The following is a 19708-nucleotide window of genomic DNA, read 5'->3' as shown; positions in this document are numbered from 1 at the left end:
TGTCATTTAGGGGCTAAGATAGAAAATGAGGAGTGCATTGCAGCAAAGGCCAAGACTAATCCCAAAAAGTTTAAGTATATTAATAGTAAAATGATGCAGGTTGAGGGTGTGGCCCCATTGAGTTATAGTAACAATATGGTTACAGCATATACAGAAAAGGCAGATGTGCTGAACCAGTTCTTTTCTTCTGTGTATACAGTAGAGGAGCCAGAGTGCCAAGTCCCACCCAGTAGTTGCACTGTTGCCTCAGCTCCAACTACGCAGTGGTTGACACAGGATATGTTGCTTAAAGGGTTACACAAGATAAATGTAAACAAGGCACCTGGGCTAGATGGAATACATCCTCGGGTACTGAGAGAGCTAGGGTCAGATTTACAGTGGCCTTTGTTTCTGATATTCGCAGACTCTCTTTCATCAGGTATGGTACCTAGGGATTGGAAAAATGCTAATATCATTCCTATATTTAAAAAGGGAGTAAGATCTCAGCCTGGCAATTATAGGCCTGTTAGTTTGACATTCATGGTGGGCAAGTTATTTGAAGGCTTGTTAAGGGATTACATACAAAATTATGTACTGGAGAATGCCATTATGAGCAGTAATCAGCATGGCTTTATGAAGGACAGGTCATGTCAGACCAATTTAATTGCTTTTAATGATGAGGTTAGTAAGAAGCTTGACAGTGGAGATGCAGTAGATTTAAACTATTTGGATTTTGACAAAGCATTTGATACCATTCCCCACAAACAACTGCTTTCTAAACTAAGGTCTATTGGTCTTAGTGAAGTCATTTGCACATGGATAGAAAACTGGCTACAGGATCGGGTACAGAGGGTGGTTGTTAATGGTACGTTCTCTACTTGGAGTAAGTGGGGTCCCTCAGGGTTCTGTACTGGGTCCACTTTTGTTTAACTTGTTTATAAATGACTTAGGGGAGGGTATTATAAGTAATGTATCAGTGTTTGCAGATTACACAAAACTCTGCAGACCAGTCATTTCTATCCAGGATGTGGCGTCCTTGCAGCAGGATCTTGTCCAACTGGCAATCTGGGCGGCTAAGTGGCAGATGAGATTTAATGTGGATAAATGTAAGGTCATGCACCTGGGATGTAAAAATATGCAAGCCACTTATACCCTTAATGGGACTGCACTAGGCAAATCCATAATGGAGAAGGACCTTGGAGTCTTTGTAGATAATAATCTTGGCTATAGCAAGCAATGCCAGGCAGCAGCTGCAAGGGCAAACAAGGTTTTCAGCTGTATTAAAAGGGGTATAGATTCACGGGAGGAGGGGGTTATTCTTCCCCTTTACAGAGTGCTGGTAAGGCCCCATCTAAAATATGCTGTTCAGTTCTGGTCTCCAGTGCTTAAACGGGACATGATTGAGTTAGAGAGGGTCCAGAGAAGGGCAACCAAACTGGTAAAGGGTATGGAAAGTCTCAGTTATGAAGAAAGACTGGCCAAGTTGGGTCTGTTTACACTGGAGAAGAGGCGCTTAAAAGGTGACATGATAACTATGTATAAATATATAAAGGGATCATAACCTCTCTAATGCTTTATTTGCCAGTAGGTCCTTCCAACAGACACGAGGGCACCCACTCCGTTTAGAAGAAGGGAGGTTCCGTTTAAATATTCGGAAAGGATTTTTTACTGTGAGAGCTGTGAAGTTGTGGAATTCCCTCCCCGAATCAGTCGTGCTGGCTTATACATTATATAGCTTTAAGAAGGGGTTGGATGGCTTTTTAGCAAGTGGGGGAATACAGGGTTATGGGAGATAGCTTTTAGTACAAGTTGATCCAGGGACTGGTCCGTTTGCCATCTTGGAGTCAGGAAGGAATTTTTTCCCCTCTGCAGCAAATTAGAGAGAGGCTTCAGATGGGGTTTTTTGCCTTCCTCTGGATCAACTAGAAGTTAGGCAGGTTATATATAGGCATTATGGTTGAACGTAATGGACGTACGTCTTTTTTCAACCTAACTTACTATGTAACTAAGGACAGGACGGTGCGGGCAAAGATTAGGATAAGGACAGGACGGTACAGACGAAGACTAGGATCAGTACAGGACGGTGCAGACCAAGACTAGGATCAGTACAGGACGGTGTGGGCGAACTGATGTACAGGATGGTGCAGGCGAAGACTAGGACAAGGACAGTACTCAAAAGACAAGAGAAACAGCTTTTTAGTGATAGGACCAGGACAGGACAGAGCAGGCGAAGACTTGGAGCACAACTGGAGTAAAAGCAGGAACAAGAGCAGGAGCAGGCAGGAACAAGAACATAAGCAGGCAGAGAAAAGGAGCCAGTGCAGGGAACAAGCGCTAGGGGCAATGAAAGGCCAAAGCTCAGGCAAGGAATGTAAGGGGGGCTGGGCTTATATAGGGCAGAGTCAGCCCTAATTGGCTGACCCCACCTAGCCAGTAAGGCCCATTATACAGTTGCGTGAAAGAATAAATGAGCGAGCAGTGAGGTCTTTCTGGCTGCTCTCCTGGCTCAATGGTTAGGGAGAGCCGCCAGCAATCAGGAGGTCCTGGGATAAAACCCCAGCAGAGCCTTACAGTGCCATATCATAGAGCAGGCATTAAGGCATGGCGTTTGATACTATTCAAACTATTTTTGCATGGGCATATGGTAATTAGAGCTAGTTTTAGCACTCTGGGGTAGCTCATAGAGCATGTTTCATATGTTTGTAGGGGCTTCAGATGGGGTTTTTTGCCTTCCTCTGGATCAACTAGAAGTTAGGCAGGTTATATATAGGCATTATGGTTGAACGTAATGGACGTACGTCTTTTTTCAACCTAACTTACTATGTAACTAAGGACAGGACGGTGCGGGCAAAGATTAGGATAAGGACAGGACGGTACAGACGAAGACTAGGATCAGTACAGGACGGTGCAGACCAAGACTAGGATCAGTACAGGACGGTGTGGGCGAACTGATGTACAGGATGGTGCAGGCGAAGACTAGGACAAGGACAGTACTCAAAAGACAAGAGAAACAGCTTTTTAGTGATAGGAGGTAAAAATCTTACCCTTATGATGGGTCCGGGTGCTCATGCCCCAGACCTTCAGCTTAGGGAGCTAATTGGAAATTTACACTGGAAATGCAGGCAGGCACTCTGAATCACTAAAAAATAGTGTTTCAAAGGAGTTCAATTTAGAGTAAAAATATTTTTAATTTATTATGTCCATACACAACATGTCAACAAGCCTTACATGTTTCGTACCAAGTGGGGTACTTATTCATAGGCTGAATTAAATTTCAAAAACATACATTATTTAAAGCAAAACATTCTAAAAGAATTTACCAATCGCAGTATACAGATAATTAGAACTAATTAATGTACAACGGTGTATTATTAAAAAGTTAAGAAAGAATTAAAAGAATTAAGAAACTCTATGCAAAAAGAATCTTATCCACCATTAGGCACATTATTAATTTTTATCTATACATAGCAAGATACGTCATATTCAAAGTTTAAACAGTCAGGTTGTCTTGTGTGTAAATAAAAGATCCACTTGGTTTCTTTCCTAACAAGGGCATTACTAATATCACCTCTATGGGGGTCTGGAATAATTCTATCTATGCCAGTGACCGTCAGATAAGATAAGGACCTGTTTGAACATTCAGAAAAATGTCTAGCTACTGTTGTTTTGCATTTACCATGTGTCATATTTAACTTGAATACATTCTTTTAGTTTTGTACTTGTTTGACCTATATATTGTTTATTACATTTCTTATAGGTCAAAATTACATTACATACCTACTGTTACAGTTGATATAATGTTTAATTTGATATGTTTTTTAGAAATAAATGATTGTGTTTTAATAAAGTTACAAATTCCTTTTGTAGATAACCAAGTTATGTTTTGTTTTTCGATTGGAGGCTTGGAGACAATCTATTGCCCAGTGTTTCTGTTCTTCTACTCACATATTTCTAACCATTATCTAACCATAAGGACCAGGACAGGACAGAGCAGGCGAAGACTTGGAGCACAACTGGAGTAAAAGCAGGAACAAGAGCAGGAGCAGGCAGGAACAAGAACATAAGCAGGCAGAGAAAAGGAGCCAGTGCAGGGAACAAGCGCTAGGGGCAATGAAAGGCCAAAGCTCAGGCAAGGAATGTAAGGGGGGCTGGGCTTATATAGGGCAGAGTCAGCCCTAATTGGCTGACCCCACCTAGCCAGTAAGGCCCATTATACTATTATACTATTATACTATTCAAACTATTTTTGCATGGGCATATGGTAATTAGAGCTAGTTTTAGCACTCTGGGGTAGCTCATAGAGCATGTTTCATATGTTTGTAGGGGCTTCAGTCAGTCTTTGTGAGGGGGCTGAACCATTGATTGATAAAGTAATCAAAATTTTCGAGTCACGGGCAGTTTTGATTGACAAGATATTAGACTCCCTTAATCTGTCATATTTATCCAGTTTTCTATACCAGGTAGGCCCTTTCATTTCTGACTCCTAGGTTTTGACTCCTAGGTTGGTTGGCTTTTCAACAAGGTTTTCTCTGGATAATTGCTCCTGAATTCCCCTGTGATTTTTTTTTAGGATCCTGAGTAGGGGACCATAGGTGAATTTTGTACTAGTCTTTCTCTTCTCAGCTAAATGCTTTCTCCAGGCATTTCCTTGTAGGGTGCAAGAGTTTATGGTAAATTTCTGTATGTGTGTAGTGGACTTCTTCACTATGCAGATGCATATGTGTTGGCTTGGGAATAGGATGACTATTTATCAGGTCTTGTACTTATAGAATACAAGGGTGGTGTTAATCTTTTCACTGCTTTGTCTTCTAATATAGGTTCCCCACTACTGGAGCTATTTTCAATAGTGCTGTTTATTGTGGCACATTGTTACAGGTGTGCTGGTAGCAGGAGTAAGAAGTTGATATTCTGTATTAATATCCTCTTCTCGTTCATTGGAATTATTAGTTTTTGCTTCAGGTGAAAGTGTCAGGCAGGTTTCTCAAATATTGTCTTTATTTGGTGTTAGGTCCATAAATATTTGGACAGAGACTTTTTTTTCTAAATTTGGTTCTGTACATTACCACAATGAATTTTAAATGAAACAACTCAGATGCAGTTGAAGTGCAGACTTTCAGCTTTAATTCTGTGGGGTAAACAAAACGATTGCATAAAAATGTGAGGCAACTAAAGCATTTTTTTTTTTAACACAATCCCTTCACTTTAAGGGCTCAAAAGTAATTGGACAATTGACTGAAAGGCAATTTCATGGGCAGGTGTTGGCATTTGTTAATTTATCTTGTTGTTTCTTCCCCCTCTCTCAGTTATGTCACATTTCTTGATTTTACCTATTACTATTATCTATTACTTTCTGTATAAATAAATATATATATTTAGCCAATATATTTTTCCTCTTTTAGGAATCACTTGAATTCAGCAGTATGCTGCCAACACTAGAGACAGAAGGAAAGTAAGTAATTTTCTGTTTAATGCAAAATTTGTATAACTCTGATGTTAAAACTTATTGTAATTTGTACAGACTGTAAAACTGCATTGCCCAGAGATGTCCATTGTTTCTCAGGGATTCAAGCTTTCTAAAAAATGAGTTGTGGCACATCAAATATAATGCCCTTAGCAGTAATACTAAACAAAAGGTACACAATGGCATCTCTTTAAAAAAAAATAAGAATACTGCACTGGTGACTACCTATGCAGAAGTTCGGAATTTTCGATTGTTGGCAGTTTGGCATAATGTCCATAAACTTGTCAGTTTTTTTTTTTTTTTTGTGGCTTATGAGAGAAGTTGAAATAAACCCCCTTTCTCTTAAACTAAAAACTGCCATCTATGGACTATAAATATTTTGGATATTTCAACCAGAGTTAATTATGTTGGCTTGAAAAACCAACATAATGTTCTTCAGCTTCAACTGCGTCTTCCGCTTCTTCTGAATTATGTTGGTTTGAGCAACCAACGTACTTGCTTAATCTTCTTTAGCTTAATCTTCTGCTTCTTAATCTTATTTTTATTATGCTGGTTTGAAAAACCAACATACTGTTCTTCGCCTTCAACTTATTCTTTCTCTTCTTCTTAATGAACTTGAATTGAACAACCAACTTATCGTTCTTCGACTTCAGCTTGTTCCGCTTCTTATTCTTTTTCTTAATTATGTTGGTTTCAGCTTATTCTTCCGCTTTTTCTTTTTTTTCCATATTCTTAGAGCCTCCCATTTTCTAAAGGCTTCTCCTCCTACAGTTTTAGGGGTACAACACCCAATCTCTCCACACTACTTTGTCCCATAATGGAGCAGGATGCTTGTGCTTCTCTAAGTGAACCCACCCCCCAGTCTTTTCATGGAGGCACTCCAAAAACCTCAATTTTTCCATTGAAATTTACAGGGAAGATTCGCAAACTGCTATTACAGCTTTGAAGCTACACTCGCCAAACTTGAATAACATAATCATGGGGTGACTCCAAATGAAAAGATAATTGTTGGATGACCTAAGGTGGGAGGAGCTGACTTTCAACGGGGAAGTGTAAATTGCTGCCACTTTTACAGCTTTGAGGCTACACTCACCAAACTTGGATCATATATTCATGGGGTTGGCCTGAAATGAAAAGATGATATTTGTTGGATGCCCAAAAGCAGGCAGAGCTATGAACATCTAATCAGATTTCACCCATTAACTTTAAATGGGGGAATTTAATCTGCTGTCATTCTCACAGAATTAATGCTAAGGTCCCCCAACTCTTCATCGTTGGTCACTGGTGGACTGCAGGTCAAGGTTAATAAAAATGCACCAAGCCACCAACAGCCAATCAGATTTCATCCATTTAATTTTTTTGTTTTACATTTAAAACTCTCCCATCCTCACACTATTTATGCCAGCCTTCCCAAACTTTGCACAGTCACTGGGTGACTACGTATTCAAAGTTAGAAAAAGTAATCAAAGCCACTAACAGCCAATCATATTTTTTTTCCATTGGTTTCAGTTTTACTATAAGACTGTGGTCCAAGGTTAGCAAAACTGGGTGGAGCCAACAATAGCCGATCAGATTGTGTTCAGTTACTTCATATGTTTTTCAAATTGTTTTTTTCTCAAACTTCCCTTTCTATTTCTGTATTGTGCCTAGTACTGTATATATTGGTTACCTGCAAGCCATCTCTTTCTGTGCGGTCGTATATTAATGCAAGATATCAAAATTGCTTCAAATCCTAACAAAACAAAATTTAAATATTTGACCATGTCAGAATCTTTCGTTAAAAAGATGCTGTAAAGAAGTGGGTAACTACGCAGATGAGGGATGCTTATCTTGTTCTATATAACCTTTATAAAACAGATTAAACTGTTTCCATGGCAAAAAATTGCATAAAAACATCTTGATAAAACCACATATCAAAGTTTATTTAGATATCTTTAAAAAAGTACTTCCTTTTCCCATAAAAACATGAACAGCAGGATACAAGTTGGGGACCCTCCCTACTGCTGACAATTTGCTATCATTTAGTGATAAAATAAGTAAAGGGGTATCACCATACAATTTTCAACCACAATGCTTGATTCAGGGTAAAAAGGCTAAATTTGAATCAATCCTGGTACTTTGTTATACCAATATCCAGAGATTTTTAAGATCAGTGGCACTGGATAAACCCTGGTACTGGACTGTGCAGCCTAAGAAATGCCTAATATTTATTAAGATAAAAGCCCTGCACAATACAGGCTACTTACAATATTGTAGTGTAATATAGGTTTATTAGCAACAAGCTCAACGCATTTCGGGTGATTGCTGTCAAACTTTGTCGGGAACTGAAACATTAGAACCCCAACATCTATATAGTATTTATTCCCATTCCTCCTCATTTTTCACCTCACTTCGGTCTCTCAATTGTGGAAGTGACGTCACCGTCCGTGCGCAAAGTAAAATTAAAGAAAAATTGATGTTTTATATGCTGCTCACCACACAATATGCTCTAAATTTTTACTCAGATAGCTCTTGTTGACAAGTTGGGTTTAGTTCTCACTTTGGCAGTACGTTAGTCCTTTATACATTTCAAGATATGTTCATTTTTACATAGTGTTATGTTTTAGCCCTTATCATATCTACTGTTGCTTAGCATATTTGTGTGCTGGTAGTATTCTCACTATTATGTCTGATGTGTTAGTTGACTTTATACTGTACGTCATGGGTTGTTATTTTAACATTTTAATACTTTTACTACTGTTAGCTACTATAACAGCGATTCTCAACCTGTGGGTCGGGGGCCCCTTTGGGGGTTGAACGAGCCTTTCAAAGGGAAAGTACCTTTCACAACTGTTGTGTGCAAGCTATTTGAAGGTTTATTAATAGATCACTTTTGAGATATTTTTACACAGTTGATACATGCTAATTATTAATTACAGAAATCAAAAGTTTCTGCATTTTCATGGCAAGAAATTTATGGTCTGAGGATCATTGTTACACAACATTGAAATATTTTTAGTAGGTTTTTTTTTTTTTTTTCAACACTTTATTTCTCACAAAACAGGGTTCACAGCTGATAGCTGACATTTGTAGAAGCTAATAGGTGGCAGGTACTGGTAGTTAGAGATAAAACAATATAGACGACAGGATTTTCCATTGATTGGTAATGCAAGACACCATAGATTTTTAGAGATGCTGGGTTCATTTTGGATGGGATTTCAGTATTTAGTTGTCAGTGGAGTGAAGAACAAAGGGTTTTTAAGCCAGGGGTTCCGTACCCTGTGCTATTTGTCTGGGTATCCCCTGTATCTCTGTAAGGGAGTGCTAGCCAACGATTTAATGTTGGGGATTGTGTGAATAGCCATTTGCTTGTTATGTGGTTACGGGCCAGGGAGAGTTGTTCAGCTGTTGCTGTTCTCATGTATGTAACATACAAAGTAACATAGTAAGTGAGGTTGAAAAAAGATGTACGTCCATCACGTTTAACGATAATGCCTAACTTTTAGTTGATCTAGAGGAAGGCAAAAAACCCCATCTGAAGCTTCTCTAATTTGGAAAAAATTCCTTCCTGACTCCAAGATGGCAATCGGACCAGTCCCTGGATCAACTTGTACTAAGAGCTATCTCCCATAACCCTGTATTCCCTCACTTGCTAAGAAGCCATCCAACCCCTTCTTAAATGCCATCCAACCCCTTCTTAAATGCCATGTAATGTATCAGCCAGCACAACCGATTCGGGGAGGGAATCCCACAACTTCACAGATCCTTTCTGAATGTTTAAACGGAACCTCCCTTCTTCTAAACGGAGTGGAAAACAATGTATAACCTACAATATTAACTGCCTAGTCATGCGACCCATTCAACCAAGTTTCAGAAATCACTTTCTTGTCTTGTCTTTTCTGGAAACGAGGTCAACCAAAAGTCATTGAAGGGTAGGTTTTTGGTGTCATGCCATCCATTGAAGAGTTTCTAGTATAGGGGAATGATTAACCTGGGATATAAATGCTTAACCTGGGATATAAGTGCTATGTTGTTCACTAGAACATAGTCCAATCTGGATAATGTCTTGTACATGGCCAAATGGCATTTGTATTGGGGCTATCAAGGTTATGGAGGTACCATGGGTCAAGCAGGCCAGTTTTGCAAAGGAAGTGTCCCTTTGGGGGGGGGGGCCTGTGAGTTGAGGTAAGGTTTGTGATGATAGCTAGTCGAGGCCAGTATCATTGCAGTATTATTGAAGTCGCCTAACCAAATTGAAGGGGTGTTGGGAAGTTGTGACTCCCAACACCCCTCCTTTATGGATCACTTCAGTGTGGTACGGGGTATATACATTTGGTAGCAGCAGTGGGTGGGAGTTCAAGATACAGTTGGGTAATAGGTATCTGCCTTAAAGTGATACTGACATCAAAAAATTTCTTATAAAAATATGAACCTACTTCCAAACCTACCTATAGGTCATGTTGACTGTTTTTTCCTAAAAGTCCTGTTTCTCTACATAAATCCTACTGAAGATCCTGAACCCGACTGTCTGGCAGCCTGACTGTAGCTTCCCAATCTGTCAAAAGGACTACGTCATAAACTGGGAGGATTCAGCTTGCTTTGCTTCAAGGATTTCCCCCTCCCTCCCTCCCTCCCTTGCATAGCTTCGCATGGCGTTGTGAACTAGATAGCAGGCAGGCTTGATCTTCTACTTCAAAGGAATGTGCCCCCTCTCTGCTCTTCCACGCAAGCCAGCTTAAGCTTTCCTGTGCCTCCCTCCCACCTCCCTATTAGGGCTCTGGCACACGGGGAGATTAGTCGGCCGCGACAAATCTCCCTGTTCGCGGGCGACTAATCTCCCCGAAATGCCATCCCACCGGCAAAAATGTAAATCGCCGCTGGGATGGCATACGCGGCGGCACGATTTCAGTGAAATCACGGAAGTTGCCTTGAGAGGAAACTTTCTTGGCTCTCAGCTTTTGCAGGTCGATGGAGAAGTCAGGGTAGAAAGATACTGTATATTGGGATTCTCAAATTTGATGGGGCCCCTTTCTTGCAAAGCGCAGGATCATGTCTTGATTGCGGTAGTTGAGCATCTCGGCAATAAGTGTCCTCGGCATTGCACCTGGTACTTGACCATGATGAAGTGGGTCCACTTCAAAGCGAATGCTGTTGAGAATGCCTCTCTGCCAAAGGTGTTGATTAGAAAATGTTCCAGGAATGTCTCTGATTGAGTGCCCTCTGGACACTCTGAAAGGCCTACCAGCCTGATATTGCTGCAGCGCATGCAATTTTGCATGCTGGCATGTAGGAATATGTTTTATTCTTTTTATCCAGTAACATATATCAGAACTGCATGCACTTTTTCCTGGAAGTAATCATTCAAAAACAGCTGCTGGAGGACCCCTGTCTGATATGTACTACTAGATAATTGCATGTTCCTCCATGTGAACAGTGCCCCCAGCTGTTACAGAGAAAGAACTGCTTGCACCATTGCTTTGAGATAGTAATAGCTAGAGGGCCACTTTATGATATGCACTATTGGATACTGACTATGTGAGTGGTGCCCCCCAGCTGTTACAGAACAAGAACTGCTAGCATCATTGGATAGAGGTAGTTAACTGGGGATAGCTGGAGGTCCACTGTGTGATATATACTATTGGGTACTGACAAAAAAACATGTTGCTCCATGTGAGCAGTGGCCCTCTAAATCACAATTGGCTTAATCTAAGGTTAAAACTAGGTTATTGCTAGCAGCAGGATGGCCACAACTGCTGCTTTAATGGAGACTAGACGATGCACAAATAAAAGTGTTGCATATGAAAGATTGCTAATATGCAAAAGTGTATTTTTATGGTTACCTCCTTTAAAAAAGCACGATCAGTTAAAGCCATGTCCCGATTGAATTCAACTACACATGCTCCTGCTGCGATCACCATAGACTATGTGTAATGGTTGCTAAATGCAATTTATTTAATCTTTTGTCGAATTCTATGGCTAAAAATTTAAAATTGTATCGCCATTTACTTTTTGCAAAGTACTTTGATTTGTGATTTTCTGTTACCATAACTCCAACCTTCTTTGTTTTTCAGACTTTCTCTTCATAAATCAGACTCTGAAAACTCTGAAGATGGCTCCATAGGTGAGTATTCTACATTAAGTTAAACATATAGGGTTGCCACCTGCCTGTTTTGACCCAGACAGCCCACTTTTTAGAAGGACTGTTTGGGTCAAAACTGCCTGCCCAGTGTTCCAAATTAGGAACACTGGCAGGACTTGCTGAGATTGACACGATGATCAGTGGGTCATATCCCCGCCCTGTGTTGTCACCATCCGGAGTAAGGAGCCAGGAAAGGTGGCAAACCTCGTCAAACTTTTTGTTAAAGAAGTGGAAAATAATTTTATTGCCAATAGATTAGTCGCAGTAGTGCAAGCTAAAATGATATATTTATTCTGTAGAATGCTTTACCTGAGTAAACAACTCTAGAAGCTCCCTCTGTTTGTTTAAGCAGCTTCCATTTTAGCTTGGTTTGACGTCAGTTCCCTGCTTGCATCTCTCCTGCTACTTGTATCTCTCCTGCTACTTGTATTTCTCACTGCTGCGGGGAGAGAGGAAGGAAGAAGGCAAGGGAAGAGAGGAGGAAGCTGTGTAGGTTTGTGCCATGCCCTGAAGGATTTTGCTGAGAGAAGGAAGTCTGTGACAGAAGCTCATGTGTACAGAGCAAAAGGAAAGAAATGTGGTGTTTCTTTTCACAGATGAATCAGATCATAGTTTTTACCTTTCCTTTTCCTTTAAAGGGGTGTTTCACCTTCATGAGCATTTTTGCATTTTGCAAAATGCATGAAGATTCAGCTTCAAAGGCAAGTGGGGGAAGGGAAAAAGTCAGTTGTAACAATTACACCTCTAAATACAGAATATGGTAACAAGTGTCATGTAACGAATAAAAGGTTACTGCTCTCAGTGTTTGTTCTGTATTATTTTTGTCGAATCTTTGATGCCTGGAGCAGAGAAGGATCGTATTTTTTTGTTTTTTTTTCCCCGCATGCATGCTATTTATCGCATGCGCTATTTGTCGCGACATTGCGCACGCGACAATCGGCAGCATTTTGCCCTGGGAGAGCACAGAGTGCTAGAGAGGTGCTGTATAAATGTTTATTTGGAAAAAAAAACCCAAAAAACAATAAAAATCTAAGTAAGAAAAAAAAAGAAGTGCTAGAGATAATAAAATGGGGGGGGGGGGGCATTTAAGAATATTAAGGCAAATACTTAGGGGTCCGTTTGCTAAAGTGGCTTAAATTAAGTGGGAGATTTTAGACACAGAATAAATGGCAAATATTTTATGGGCACTTTATTAAACGGGAACAAATATAATATTGCAATTATTCTGGCAACAAAACATTGGATTGGCAGTTATCACACTCGCCAGAAAATACGCTACGTACTAATTTACGCAAGTTTTACTATTCAGCAAAATGTGCTAAAGACAAAATTGTTGCCAGAATATTTGCAAACATTTAACCCATATAGCATATTGATGCTGTTACTGATAAATGTAAAAGTGTAGGAGAAACTACATGAAAGTATAGAATACCATATCAAGGAAGGAAAAATAATTAGACATTACTCAGTTCAAAAGTAGTAAAATAAAAACTTTTAATTTAACAAATAAAGGGGAAAAAATAGGGAAAATAAAGCTTAGGGCTTGCTGCCCTTGAGTTCTCTAATGTCCCTCTTTAGTTCGTCCACTTCCCCCCGGAGCTGGGCCAGCTCGGCCAGCTCGGCCTTGATGTTGGCCAGATCCTCCTGCACTGATGGTCCCTCGTGCGCAGGAGAACCTGGTACCCAGCGCTTGGCCTGGGGGGAGTCCGGGGCCTGGGGGGAGAACTCAAGGGCCTGGGGGGAAACTGGGGGAGGAATCAAGGGGGGGGTGTCCGGGGCCTCTGGGGCGTATTCGGCCTCGGGGGCCTCTTCAGCCTCTGGGGCCGCTGGTCCTGGGGCCTCGGGGGCCGCTGGTTCTCGGGCCTCGGGGGCCGCTGGTCCTGGGGCCTTGGGGGCCGGTGGAGCCTGGTGGGCCACAGGAGCCTGGAGGGCCTGGGGTTGTGCCTGGGGATGAGGCGCCAGCTGAAGTTCTGTGAGATAGTATTGCAAGATGTTATTTTGTGTAATATATTATACACATATATATATATATATTGTGACATGCTGAATGCCTGTACACACAATTTTGGGGGAATTAGCATTGGTAGGCAGGCAGGCAGGCATGCAGAGGATCTGGAGCATAGAGACAGGGAGACCAAGTCTTCAGGCAAGAGTAAGTGTATAAAAGTGTGAAAAATGAAAAAAAACAAAAAAACAAACAAAAAAAAGGCTAAAATGTGTGCTGTAAGTGTGTGTAAATGTATGTAAGTGTGTATAAATGTATGTAAAAGTGTGTGTAAGTGTATAAATGCAAAAAAAAAAATAATACTCCTTACCTGTCCTGAAGACCGATCTCCTCCTCCTTCAGTGGCGCCGGCGCTGGGGGAGAGAGAGGAAGCAGCAGACGCGATGCGATCGCGTCTGCTGCTTCCTGGAGGGTCCTGCGAGCGATCGGCTCGCAGGACCCTGATGACAGCCCCCCTGGCACGTTGCCCAGGGGGGCTGTCATCGATAGAAACTCTCTGCAGCGGCGGCACATGGCGCCGCTGCAGAGAGAAGACCTTAAACACCAACGACGTATGGGACACGTCGTTGGCGTTTAAGGCCTTTTACTGCCAGCACGTATGCCATACGTGCTTGGCAGTAAAAGAGTTAAAGGAGATTTACTCCAAAACAGCATTACCTGCTGTTAAACCAGGTATTTTACCTGGAATACTGGTGGAAATACACCAAATAACGCTCTTTCCCATTGCATCTCTCACAATATTCATACACCATCATAAATAACGGGGCCCCTCACAACAACATTTTTTGGGCCCCCCTCCTCCCACGCCCCCAATGGCCCCTCCCCCTGTGAACCCTCACATCAATACAAAGGACACACAGACATTGTTAGCCAGGGCCCCCTAAAACATTCGTGGCCCTTCCCCAAATGACTCACACTATGGGCCGCTCCCTGCTGCTTCCCCCCTGCTTTAAAATTATTTATGCAAATGTATTTGAAAATAGATGTGTGTGTGTGTGTGTGTATATATATATATATATATATATATATATATATAAACCATTCCATTGTTGCCCTGGCTTTATGTTTAGGGTCGTTGTCCTGCTGGAAGGTGAACCTCCGCCCCAGTCTCAAGTCTTTTGCAGACTCCAAGAGGTTTTCTTCCAAAATTGCCCTGTATTTGGCTCCATCCATCTTACCATCAACTCTGACCAGCTTCCCTGTCCCTGCTGAAGAGAAGCACCCCCAGAGCATGATGCTGCCACCACCATATTTGACAGTGGGTATGGTGTGTTCAGAGTGATGTGCAGTGTTAGTTTTCCGCCACACTTTTTTTTGTTTTGCATTTTGGCCAAAAAGGTCCATTTTGGTCTCATCTGACCAGAGCACCTTCTTCCACATGTTTGCTGTGTCCCCCACATGGCTTGTGGCAAGCTGCAAACGGGACTTCTTATGGTTTTCTGTTAAAACTGGCTTTCTTCTTGCCACTCTTCCATAAAGGCCAACTTTGTGCAGTGCACGACTAATAGTTGTCCTATGGACAGATTCCCCCACCTGAGCTGTAGATCTCTGCAGCTCGTCCAGAGTCACCATGGGCCTCTTGGCTGCATTTCTGATCAGCGCTCTCCTTGTTCGGCCTGTGAGTTTAGGTGGACGGCCTTGTCTTGGTAGGTTTACAGTTGTGCCAAACTTCCATTTCTGAATGATCGCTTGAACAGTGCTCCGTGGGATGTTCAAGGCTTTGGAAATCTTTTTGTAGCCTAAGCCTGCTTTAAATTTCTCAATAACTTTATCCCTGACCTGTCTGGTGTGTTCTTTGGACTTCATGGTGTTGTTTCTCCCAATATTCTCTTAGACAACCTCTGAGGCCGTCACAGAGCAGCTGTATTTGTACTGACATTAGATTACACACAGGTGCACTCTATTTAGTCATTAGCACTCATCAGGCAATGTCTATGGGCAACTGACTGCACTCAGACCAAAGGGGGCTGAATAATTACGCACACCCCACTTTGCAGTTATTTATTTGTTAAAAATGTTTGGAATCACGTATGATTTTTGTTCCACTTCTCACGTGTACACCACTTTGTATTGGTCTTTTACGTGGAATTCCAATAAAATTGATTCGTGTTTGTGGCTGTAATGTGACAAAATGTGGAAAAGTTCAAGGGGGCCGAATACTTTTGCAAGCCACTGTATATGATATTCCGCTTTATTGACGATTTGTTTCTGCTATGGACAGGCTCTGTGGAACAATTTTGGACCATGCTGAGAGAACTGAATCAGCTCCCGTCTACTATACGTTTCACAGCGCAAATTGACATAGACTCTATTTCCTTTTTGGACTTGACATCATCAGTTACAGATTCAACACTCACTACCACCATCTTTCGGAAGGACACAGATCAGAACACGTAATTACATCACTCTTCATGTCATCCTCCACACACCCTAAACATCATTCCATACTCGCAGATGATACGGATGGTGAGGAACAACTCTGACCCAGTAAAACTACAACAACAATATGAGGATTTGAAAGCACGATTTCTACAAAGGGGCTACAATCCATGAACTTTGAATTCCAATATAGAGGAAGCTTTTAATCTCACCCAGACTCTAGTCCTAAAACCTAGGGACCAATTGCAACAGAAAATGAGGGATGAAAGATTGACTTTCATTACGACTTTTACACCTGATAAAAAAAAACAGGTTGGTCCTTGAGAAAGACCGTACCTTACCACCCATCTTTCGTCACCTTCTACGGATTGCCTATAAGAGAGGACACAACCTGAGGGATCTACTGGTAAAAACCGACACCAGTCACTGCTACCAATCTTCAGTGACCAGTACATGGCTTCCCACCACACGATTGGGTTGTTACAAATGTCCGAATTGTACTACCTGCAACTCATTAATTACCGGACCCTCATTTATTCACCCACACACGGGACATGTGATTTAGATCCAACATAGACTGACGTGCACCTCTAAATATGTTATTTACTTTATTAAATATCCATGTGGGTTAATGTATGTAGGCAAGACTGTGACAACCTTTAGGGATCAGATGGCTAACCACAGATCAGCGTGAAGCCAATACCTCTGTCGCATTGCACTTTTTACTACATAAACACACCTCAGCCAGCCTGAAATGTATGGATACATTGTCTCAATACCATTAGTCCTAACGGACTGAACAAACTTGTGTCCTACTATCTGTAATGATAACGAGATTGTTTCAACTACTGTATAGAGACTGACACTGCCATGATGTGTTTTATTTTTTGCTTGGCAGCTAAATCTATTGATGGAGCGATCCACATTAAGAACTGACTTTATCAACTATTTATTTTTGTTTGTTTAAAATAGTGTGTTGTATGAACTGCGGTTACAAAGATCCTTCTCTGCTCCAGGCATCAAAGATTCGACAAAAATAATACAGAACAAACACTGAGAGCAGTAACCTTTTATTCATTACATGACACTTGTTACCATATTCTGTATTTAGAGGTGTTATTGTTACAACTGACTTGATAAAATATACTTTGTTGTTTGCTTGAAGTAATCTTTGGGATGTAAATTGATCCTTAATAATGTTTCTTTTTCCTTCTACTTTATTATTTCCCCCTCTTTACTGTTCCTTCTCTACAGTGGGTTTACACGCTACATTTCTCAATTCTCGCACCTCCATACACTGTGCTGTAGGCAACGAATTTATAGAAGTGCCTCTGCCCTAGAGCGGGAGAATAGGAGACCTTTCTTGTGATCATGCACATTTAATACCCTATGAAATTAAATTTGCCATTAAGTTGCAATAAACAATTGGGAGATATGATAAATAAATGCCCATATTTAACTCTGTTGTTAACCAACCAAGTAGATGCCGAAATAAAGAGGCATCACGTGCCCCCAAAGTAGAGATCATCGGCAACATAGAAACTGAGACACACCTGTTTATCCCAGGCACATGCGTGTATAGTCGTCTCGGGGTGTTCACGGATATCAATACTGCTTTTTTCTCCGTGGGTATAGACCACCCTTGTTTGCAGCTCTTTCACAGAGCTAATAATACTTGTGTGTAACTTTGAGAAAGGCTGTAGCCACAGCCAAAACGTCAGTTTTGTTGCTCAATAAAGATTCTATTTTTTGCACATAAGTCCTGTGAGTGCGGATCCCTCGCCGGTTGATTTTGTTTAAATAAGCCTTATGGACTGCAACTCGATCTACTGTAATCGTGAGCGCCGACTTTCTATGGTGTTATATATAGATATATATATATTATAATATAATATAGTCCATAGGGTGCACACCATTTGCAGCAACAAAACCTGGGTGCTAGTACAAAAAAAAAATGCTCTGGAACAAGGACAGCACTCCTAGGATTTAAAGAATTGTGAGCAAAACGTAAATGCAAAAATAGAAAGGTTTATTACTCGACATAAGGTTGCAGAAGATGTACGTGTTTATGTGACAAAATTTATGTGATTTTAAGGACTTGGTTCGGCCAGGCACAAGAAATTGGTTAGTCCGAATCCTGATGAAAAAGGCCTAATCTTTGCCGAATTCCTAACTGAATCCTGGATTCGGTACATCCCTAAAAACAGGTTAAAAAAAAAAAGAGTTCTGCACTTAAAAATGTGAAATAAAAAGAAAGAAAATCCCCTATCTGTTTATAATCCCCTCTAATGTACTTGTACAGAGTAATCATGTCCCCTCTCAAGCATCTTTTGTCAACCCCAACCCTGATGATCTAATTTCATAGTTTAGTATAGTTCCATCCCCTTTACCAGTTTAGTTGCATGTCTCTGCACTCTCTCCAGCTTATTAATATCCTCCTTAAGGACTGGAGCCCAAAACTGCACTGCATACTCAAGGTGAGGCCTCACCAGAGACCTATAAAGAGGCGAAATTATGGTTTCATCCCTTGACTCAGTGCCCTGTTTTATGCAAGACAGTACTTTATTTGCTTTAGTAGCCACAGAATGACATGAATATTTGGAATTAGACTATCTACAAAAATCCCCAGGCCCTTCTCAGTTAAGGATCCCCTAAAACACTACCATTTATATTATTTCTATATAACTTTGCACTTTTCAGCATTGAACCTCATTTTTCATTTTGCTGGGCATTTTTTTCAAATCTGCAAAGTAGCAGCATCCTGCATTGAAGTTATAGTTTTGCACAATTAAGTATTGTCAGCAAAACTAGAAACAGTCACCAACCCCTTTACAACATTTTCTAGCTAGAGTGTGTGTCAGTTCAGCTCAATGTCAATTCATTGAAGAAATCAGAAGCTTCTGCACATGCTCATCTATTCTGATATAGTCTTTGCAATTGGTGGTGACATCCACATACACATTTGTGATCCATGTGACCAGTGAAGACCTAGCTCCTCCCAAAGATTATGTTCTTAAAGGAGAATGCAAGTCAAAATTTAAAAAGCATGCTGCCCAATAGTCCTATTGTTTAGTAAAAACGCCACACGTTTGGCTCACCTAATCAAATATTTACTTAGTCACACTTCACATTTTCTAGAACAGGCAGCCATCTCTAAAAAGGTATTCTCCCTTCCTTTCCCTCCTTGCTTCATACTGCACATGTGTTTCATTCCCTCCCCCCCCCCCCCTCTGGCAGATCTGCTTCTGATTGGCTGGTGGGCATGTGTAGCTCAGAACAGGAGACAAGATCAAGTTACGCACATGATCAGAGACTAGGAAGGCTGCCGCTGGCAGCCTACAGGAAGGGAAGAGAGATTTCAGTGATGTCACTGTAGTCTTCACACTGCTGTAGGCTGCCAGCACCATATCTCAGAGATCTGGGAATTTAGATATGCAGGAAGTACTTAAAAAGAATGCCTTTAGACTTACTTTTAATTTATATTAACCTTTCATTGTCCTTTAAGCAGGCCGGCTTGAAATGCATTGAAAAATGAGAAGTAAAATACTTGCCATTCTACTCTGTCTATAAAGGATTTGGGTGAGGGTGCTTTTGTAAAGATTTAAAGTAAAAAGGAAGGTTAACCCTTTCACTGCCAGCCGTTTTGGTCAAAGCGGAACTTGTATTGCCAGACAGTTTTTGAACATTTTGCACTGTTTCACTTTAGGGGCCTTTCCTCTGGGGTACTTTTAGTTTACCCAGGAAAACAATATATTGTTTTTTTCAG

The 19708-nt window shown here is 41.0% G+C and overlaps 1 protein-coding gene across 7 annotated transcripts in view; it reads left to right on the top strand.

The window, feature by feature from the left end:
• The window catches only part of sash1 (SAM and SH3 domain containing 1), a 254021-nt gene that overhangs the window by 67588 nt on the left and 166725 nt on the right, over window positions 1-19708 (top strand). For all 7 annotated transcript variants that reach the window (XM_018094286.2, XM_018094288.2, XM_018094285.2 and 4 more), the window contains 2 exons: window positions 5379-5428; window positions 11491-11540. In XM_018094286.2, coding sequence (XP_017949775.1) covers window positions 5379-5428; window positions 11491-11540 — 100 coding nt within the window. The remainder of the gene's footprint in view (window positions 1-5378; window positions 5429-11490; window positions 11541-19708) is intronic.

Source organism: Xenopus tropicalis, chromosome 5, assembly GCF_000004195.4.
Source record: "Xenopus tropicalis strain Nigerian chromosome 5, UCB_Xtro_10.0, whole genome shotgun sequence".
In the NCBI taxonomy this organism is placed as follows: Eukaryota; Metazoa; Chordata; class Amphibia; order Anura; family Pipidae; genus Xenopus; species Xenopus tropicalis.
The sequence above is the reverse complement of the archived record's forward strand: the minus strand, read 5'-3'. Positions and strand labels throughout refer to the sequence as shown.